At 44.1% G+C, this 8,437-nt stretch overlaps 2 protein-coding genes across 2 annotated transcripts; one reads left to right on the top strand and one right to left on the bottom strand.

The window, feature by feature from the left end:
- The first annotated feature begins 396 nt into the window (after positions 1 to 396).
- Positions 397 to 5,119, top strand: LOC110504840 (fructose-bisphosphate aldolase B). Its single transcript, XM_021583688.2, has 9 exons — positions 397 to 569; positions 1,331 to 1,443; positions 1,635 to 1,840; positions 2,164 to 2,218; positions 3,482 to 3,642; positions 3,859 to 3,942; positions 4,150 to 4,324; positions 4,435 to 4,634; positions 4,833 to 5,119. Exons 2-9 carry the CDS (start codon positions 1,332 to 1,334, stop codon positions 4,926 to 4,928), a joined length of 1,089 nt encoding a protein of 362 aa, XP_021439363.1. The 5' UTR covers positions 397 to 569; position 1,331; the 3' UTR covers positions 4,929 to 5,119.
- si:dkey-74k8.4 (L-asparaginase) lies at positions 5,018 to 8,017 on the bottom strand. The gene is made up of 6 exons (XM_036970481.1): positions 6,857 to 8,017; positions 6,667 to 6,762; positions 6,429 to 6,589; positions 6,232 to 6,315; positions 5,617 to 5,779; positions 5,018 to 5,436 (listed from the first exon to the last, which is right to left on the bottom strand). Exons 1-6 carry the CDS (start codon positions 6,992 to 6,994, stop codon positions 5,350 to 5,352), a joined length of 729 nt encoding a protein of 242 aa, XP_036826376.1. The 5' UTR covers positions 6,995 to 8,017; the 3' UTR covers positions 5,018 to 5,349.
- Positions 8,018 to 8,437: the final 420 nt, after the last annotated feature.

Raw genomic sequence — 8,437 nt, 5'->3', positions numbered from 1 at the left:
CATACCAACAGACTACAGACACACATACACAACAGCAGGAAAGACACAAGACAGTATGAAAACCTGAAAAGAAACATTATATAGCCAAGCTATCATTGCTCATTGTGTATTTATTCCTCATGTGATTTTTTCTTCTTCTATTATATATATATATTACCTGCATTTCTCTGTAGGCAAGCACACACACACACACACACACACACACACACACACACACAATCATCATGCACTCAACGCATGCTGCTATGTATAACAAAGGATTTGCAGAGGGATGTTCCTTTACCTCGAAGTAATACTTTCAAGTTCTGATACAACTCAAAGTCCACAAAAGATGCATTATACACAAAAACGCCCCCCCCCCCCCCCCCCCCCCCAAATGTCTCGACCAATAGCATTTCCAGTGGGGATGCACGCCCGCGCCACATCACTCAGCGTTCGTCACCCGCCCGATAAATAGCACTTTGTTTCGAAAAATCGTTATTCTCAATTATTCCGAATTACTGGGAGACAGGAGAGGCAATTTGTCTATTCGTTTTCTGCAATTGGTGTTAACTTTGTCATATATTCAAGTAAGTTTTACTTTCAGCTTCATACTTGCATCATTTTCACGATTTGCTTATCTATGAAAAGGCTCATAAATGGCAAAACGAGTTTCTGTTTCTGGGCTACAACGCTTAAAATAGAGGCTCTTAAATATTGCAATGAAATATTGCAATGTTTCAACCCGATGTTGCAAGAATATCTTAGATGTTTGCAATGTTTGAGGCTCCATGCGGTATGCGGACCTCTGCAGCCTATGCTCTTCACTTCTAGTCCATTTTTTTATGCGTTGTAGGCAAAATATTTAATGGCAAATGTACACGTTTGTGCAGATAATTTTTTTTTCTTCAAGGTTGATATGTTGACTTTTTTAATCGAAAACAGTTTCTGTAACTCGAGAGCGCACGCATGGCGCGTGAAACACGCCACAGAATTGTGTAACTTCTAAAAAATATTTATGTTGAGTCCTCCTGAATCTGATCAAATTTGATGGCTCTTTGCCATCTATATGGTGTGAATGATTTGACTGACTTCTATAGTGAACTATGAACCTATTTGTCCTATGTAGGGGGAAGGTAACTTATTAGCTTTCAGACTAAAGTTCAAACTGCAGACAAGCCAAATATTGACAGAGTTGGGGAGGGGGAAGGGTCCTCCTGGTGGTTCATGTACTGTTAGTGTTTGAGACTATGCAACACGTTAACAACCACCAGAACTAACTGGAGTACATAACTGGATTTGGGTTAATGTATTGAATTCGGTTCTGAGTTCTCTTTTCTCTTCTCCACAGGATGACTACCCAGTTCCCATCCCTCTCTCCGGAGCAGAAGAAGGAGCTCTCTGACATTGCCCAGAGGATTGTGGCTCCAGGGAAGGGCATCCTAGCAGCAGACGAGTCCACAGGTGAGGAGGCAACGCTGGGCATGGATGGATGAGTGGGTGGTGGGGCGATTTGGCGAGGTGGGAAGCTACTGTTGTATTTTCTCAGAAAGTAGCAGTGTTGGCCATCCTGAAGGGGGAGTGTTAGAGGGAGACGTTAAGAAGCTACAGGTATCTGTCATTCTTACATTCTTTCCCATAATTTCTCCGACTAGGCACAATGGGTAAGCGCCTGCAGAAGATCAACGTGGAGAACAACGAGGAGAACCGTCGGACTTTCCGTGACCTCTTATTCTCTGCGGTTGACCCCAACTGCATTGGCGGAATCATCTTCTTCCACGAGACGCTGTACCAGATGTCGGACAAGGGTGTCCTCTTCCCCCAGGTCATCAAGGACAAGGGCATCGTGGTCGGCATTAAGGTGAGAAGACCAGCAACGTCCGGTCCCTTTTTGAATGCCATTCTTGATCTGGGACAGTTTGCTTGGTGAAAACAGGACAGGGAGGAAGTATGTATTTTCAGAAGTACTCGGACAGGACCTGAGGCTATGCTGCAGTTGTAATGAAGGATGCTCGTCCCATATACTACTGATAAGACTGGTTGAGTGTAGACAATTATGACCACACGCCCATCCATCCAACAAGTAATTACTGGCTTCACTTACCAAGATTGGATGTCATATAGTGACACTAATGATTACACACTACTGGGAAAGGGGTTATAGTTTGAACATTTGTTTTCTAGGTGGACAAAGGCACAGCTGGTCTGAACGGAACAGATGGAGAGACTACGACACAGGGTAAGATTACGCTCTTTATTTCTGTTGCAACTCTAATAAAGCCCTGTGTCAAATCTGAAACACTTTGAAACCAGTTCCTGAAATCTCCCAAGACCACATTGAATCCGTTTGACATGATGGATTGCAAACCGTCAACAGTAAAATGCATTGCATGACTATGAAAGCAAAGACTGAACAAAAATATAAATGGACCATGTAAAGTTTTGGTCCCATGATTCATGAGCTGAAATGAAAGATTCAGAACTATTCTGTACACAGCTTGTTTCTCAAATTTTGTTTACTTCACTGTTAGTGAGCATTTCGCCTTTGCCAAGATAATCCATCCACCTGACAGGTGTGGCATATCAAGGAGCTGATTAAAAGGCATGCTATTTACACATGTGCACCTTGTTAAAATAAAAGGCCACTCTAAAATGTGCAGTTGTCACGACACAATGCCACAGATGCCTCAAGTTAAGGGAATGTGCACCCAGAGCTGTTGCCAGAAAATTGAAGGATCATTTCTCTACCTTAAGGTACTGCCAACATAATTTTAGAGAATTTGGCATTAAGTCCAACCGGCCTCACAACTGCAACCCATGTGTGTTGGCGAGCGGTTTTGCTGATGTCAACGTTATGAACAGTGTACCCCATAGTGGGGGTATGGGCAGGCAAAAGCTACGGACAACGAACACAATTTAATTTTATTGATAGCAAAATTAATGCACAGCGATCCTGAGGCCCATTGTTGTGACATTTTATCCGCCACCATCACCTCATGTTTCAGCATGGTAATGCTCAGACCCATGTTGCAAGGAACTGGACATAATTTCTGGAAGCTGAAAATGTCCCAGTTCTTCTATAGCCTGCATACTCAGACATTGAGCATGTTTGGGATGCTCTGGATCGACATGTAGACGGATATTCCAGTTCCCGATAATATCCAACAACTTCGCACAGCCATTGAAGAGGCGTGATGTATCACAGGCCAAAATCAACAGCCTGATCAACTCCATGCGACGGAGATGTGTCCCGCTACATGAGGCAAATCGTTGTCACACCAGATAATGACTGGTTTTCTGATCCACACCCCAGCTTTAATTTTTTTTTATGGCATCTGATCAACAGATGCATGTCTGTATTCCCAAACAGGTGAAATCCATAGACTAGGGCCTAATGAATTTTTCAATTGACTGATTTCCTTATGAACTCTAAATCTTGGAAATTGTTGCATGTTGTGTTTTTTATATTTTGTTCAGTATAATATCATCCTTCTCTCATCAGGTCTTGATGGACTCTCTGAGCGTTGTGCTCAGTACAAGAAGGACGGTTGCGACTTCGCCAAATGGAGGTGTGTGCTCAAGATCTCCGACGCCTGCCCCTCGGCCCTCGCCATCGCAGAGAATGCCAATGTCCTCGCCAGATACGCCAGTATCTGCCAACAGGTGTGTGCATGCCATGATAACTTCTCCCTTTTAAAACTATAGTGCCCTGTACCCTAGGATAGGGTGAACTTTAATGTCCCAGAGGGGAAACTGTCAGATGTACAGTACTACTGCTGTACCTGACTTCACAAAAACGAACAAATTATCAGAAATTCCTTAATGGTAAGGTTTGTCTACATAAGTGTGTACACGTGATAATTATTTTTCTCTCGTCAGAACGGCCTGGTGCCCATCGTGGAGCCAGAGATTTTGCCTGACGGAGACCATGACCTGCTGCGCACTCAGTATGTCACTGAAAAGGTGAGCTCATAACCTAAATCTGTGTTGGCCTTCAGGTAATACCAACTGTTATTTGAATCACATTTCTCAGTTGTCAATTTCTCTTTCACAAAGCCAGTGCTGGACTTGTTTTAACAACATTAAATTAAACTTATCACCCCAAATCTCTTAGTCACACTCCAATTGACATGGCTGAACTGAATGCCTCTAAACCATCCTTCTCACCAGGTCCTGGCAGCCACCTACAAGGCTCTAAACGACCACCACGTCTACCTGGAGGGTACCCTGTTGAAGCCTAACATGGTCACTGCTGGACACTCCTGCCCCAAGAAGTTCACCCCCCAGGAGGTTGGCATGGCCACCGTCACCGCCTTGAGACGCACCGTTCCTGCCGCCGTTCCCGGTGAGCCCGGGTTAGGTGGATTTGAAGGAGTAAAACATGTATATTTAGTTACGATCAGGTGATGCTAAAATGAACTCCCCACCAAATTGCTTAACCCCCCCCTCTCTCAGGCATCACCTTCCTGTCTGGAGGTCAGAGTGAAGAGGAGGCCACCCAAAACCTCAACGCCATGAACCAGACGTCCCTCCACCGGCCTTGGAAGCTCTCCTTCTCCTACGGCCGTGCGCTCCAGGCCTCCGCCCTCGCCGCCTGGAAAGGCAAGGCCGCCAATAAGCAGTCAGCACAGGACGCTTTCACCTCCAGAGCCAAGGTAAGATGGTGGGGCTATTCTAGGGTAGAGTGGACAACTTACTTACAGGTGCATCATTGGGAAGCTATTGTATGGTGGCGGCCTCTTTACTTAAAATGAATTGGGTTCAAATTGTCTCCTTCCTCTCTAAGCTTCATGCTGGAAACACATACTTTCCCCCCTTTTTTTCTCTTACTAAATCACAAATGTTAATTTCAGAGCAACGGTTTGGCCTCCAAGGGAAAGTACACAGCGGTCAGCAGCGATGACCAGGCTTCCATGCAGTCCCTGCACACAGCCAACTATGTCTACTAACTAGAGAACACGGCAGACGCAAGGAGCACAACACAACCTTGAGAAATGTCACCTGCACACAAAGCAGGAAATTATTGAGCTGGGTTGTCTGGTTTTACTGGTCCCTCCCTTCCATGTTGACATTCCCTAATGACAGATCCAGTTGTACAAGTTATTCTCTGGAGTAAATGAAATAAACAGTGCAAAACAAAGCCTTTGTAAAAGTGTCATGCTGTTGGGTACAAAACACTTAAAGGGATTGTTAGTATAATCCTTTATCAATAGGCAAAGCATTGTATGATAACACTGAATGAACTTGATTGTCTAGGGTTGTTGGCTGGATTAAAAAGGATGAATTTCCTGGGGAGGTGCACACTGGAAGTGGTCAGATCATCCTGTTGGCCAGGTGCAGCAGGTTGTTCTGGGCCTGTTTAGGGAACTGCTAAGTGAAGGGGTGGAACAGCTTCAGGATGCTGGGCCGGTTGTTCTGGGCCTCGTCCACTGCAGTCCAACCCCAGATGTCACTCTCCTGACGTGTGCAAATAGGGTTTCGGGGGAGTTAAACTTAAAGATTGCGAACTGGGAATGGAAACATTGGTATTAACAATTTGAGTGCTAATGAAGTCATTGTGCTGTCCCAGGACTGCAGTTATCATGTCACTGGTAATAAACAGCCAAACCCTTGTCATATTTACAGATAAGGCAGTACCAGAGGGGTGGCTCCGTACTCCAGCAGCCTGGACACCATGGTCCTCTCCCTCAGTCTGACTGCAATATGCAGAGCTGTACGGCCGTTATAGTCACTCTGGTCCAGGTTCACGCCAGACAGGTACCAGGCTTGCAACAGCTGGTAGTCCTTGTTCTGGACAACCCTGATCAAAACACAAAATGGATATGTACCCACAATCTACAATTGAAAATAAACTAGATAGTGTGAAAATATCCAATCACCAAGCTGCAATATGTAACTACCTGACAATTAAGAAATTCATTATAGATCTCATTGTCAGCACGTCTAAGATCTGTTCTGTGCTATTTCTACACTTTTGTTTTAGCATCTTTTACTTTTTTGTACAACAGCCAGAAATACAATGTTTTTGGCCATGGAAAATATATTTACAGGCAGTTTAGATGGTATAACGATGCTCTACGCTGTACTTTGTCACAAACTGAAATTAGGTGAACAATTTTAGCAACCAGGAATTGATGGTGCAATTCCTGCATAGTGCATATTTAAGGATTAGCACAACATTTTGTTTAGACACTGACAGATAAGATGTATATGCTGTGACCAAACGCCTAGCTAGATAAGATGTAGACTCACTTGATCAGCTCCAGCCCGATCCTCACAAGCTCCAAAGACAGAGGGGCTCCTTTCAGACGAAGGATGCGGATGATGTCAAAGTGCCTGGAAGGAAAAATGACAATGGATTACTTTGTCATTCTAGACACACCATTGTATGCTTATTTGTCAGTCAGCTGGTATTCATATCACAAAAGCAAATCCTCTTCACACTGCACCGGTTCTTGATGGCCAGGTGAAGCGGTGTGTATCCAAAGCGGTCTTTGAGCTGGGTGCTGGCTCCTTTACCCATCAGGTACTTGACCATATCCAGCCTGCCCTTCTCACAGGCCTTGTGGAGGGGGGTGGTGCCGTCGTAGTCCCCACAGTTCACATCCATCTGCGAGAGGAAGGTGGAGGGAGAGAGTTTCTCAGACAATGTGTAAGGTGTCTTGTGTGTGGTGAAGAAATCCTCACCCTCTCCAGGATCTCCTGCAGGGAGAGGAAGTCATTGTTCTCCACACATCCACAGGCGAAGGAGGGCAGCAGCTCCCCGATCATCACTTTGACCTCCTGAGAAATCGATGGTGGGTGAACATCAGTCATGTTATTGGTCAAAGGTCAGAATAACTTCATGAACCATAGGAATTGCTACTTGGTAACACACTTCTTGGCTCTTGTTCTTCAGCCACTTCAACTTCAGCACTTGGCCTACCCAGTGCAGAAACCTTCTGTCTCTGGTAACAGTGCCCAGAATTATGATGGGTTTGGTGACAATATCCGGTCCGTCCTGTGTGCTGTCCATCTCTGCAAGGATGAGTTTATGGGGTGGTAGCCAATAAAATAGGCTACACCCAATGATGAAATGAACCCAGAGTGATCAAAAAAGTCAGCTAGTCATCTAATAAAAATATATATATACAGTAGGAAGAGGAATATATTAAGAGGTAGCTTGGTACCTTTGCTTTAATAGTTAATATTAGCGTTAGACAACTTTTTAGTGTTGACTCTAGAACTAATTCCCCAACATTGTAGTAAAGCAGCTAGCTAATTGACAATATATTTACGCATAGTAAGAGCTCAAATACCCATTGCAGACTCGAATTGGACATAACGTTCTTGCACTTGCTTGCGTGGCTCACCTGCGGCCTGCTGAGTGCTGCTCTCGATACTTGATGTTATGGTGGTCAACCTAACCGTTGACCACTTGGGTCGTCACTAGTTACCACAGTAACAAAGTCATAATTATGGCTAAACCCCGCCTATTTCTAAAATGTATCTTCTAAAATCTGATTTTAGCCATAATTATGGCTAAACTCCGCCTATTTCTACAATGTATCTAATAAAATCTGATTTTTACCCTAACTTTATGCCCCATTTTAAATTAAGATTAAGATTTTAGATTACATTAATTGTTACGACTTTGTGGCTATGCTAACTAGTGACAACCGTTGACTTGGTCGCGAGACAAATTGGCCTAGCTAGCTAGTACCTTGAGTAGGTAATTGCAGCAGTAAAGAACATCACTCCTCTAACTGTCAATGTTTGCTTAAGTGGCTTATCAAAAGCAACGTGGCTGGTCAGAATAAGTAACGTGGCAGGTTAGAAGAATTAAAGTGGAAAGTTAGGAGAACTAACCTAGCAGCAGGTTAAGGTTAGGAAAAGGGTTAGGCTTAGCTAAAATGCGAAACGGTCTTGAGTGGCAATCAATCTGCCCAATTAGCTGAAAGGGCTGCCATACATATATTGATCCTCCCACTTATTTCACAACGCCTACGTTGACACACTCTACATATGCAGTTACCAATTACTCACATTTAAGTGTACCATATTTATGACCATAAGAAATTGCCAGCTATGTTAGCAGAAGATGTCATACAACATCTCACAAACCTGCCAAGAGAAGGCCGCCGACCAAAACTCACGGACCAGGTATTAATCAGAGAGGCAACAAAGAGACCAAAGATAACCCTGAAGGAGCTGCAAAGCTCCACAGCGGAGATTGGAGTATCTGTCCATAGGACCACTTTAAGCCGTACAATCCACAGAGCTGGGCTTTACGGAAGAGTGGCCAGAAAAAAAACATTGCATATCATCTTCCAGCAGGACAATGACCCTAAGCATACTGCTAAAGCAACACTCGAGTGGTCTAAGGGGAAACATTTAAATATATTGGAATGGCCTAGCCAAAGCCCAGACCTCGATCCAATTGAGAATCTGTGGTATGACTTAAAGATTGCTGTACACC

The sequence above is a fragment of the Oncorhynchus mykiss genome, chromosome 31 (assembly GCF_013265735.2).
Source record: "Oncorhynchus mykiss isolate Arlee chromosome 31, USDA_OmykA_1.1, whole genome shotgun sequence".
Classification (NCBI taxonomy): Eukaryota; Metazoa; Chordata; class Actinopteri; order Salmoniformes; family Salmonidae; genus Oncorhynchus; species Oncorhynchus mykiss.
Note: the sequence above shows the minus strand (reverse complement) of the source record. Positions and strands in the feature narration are given on the sequence as shown.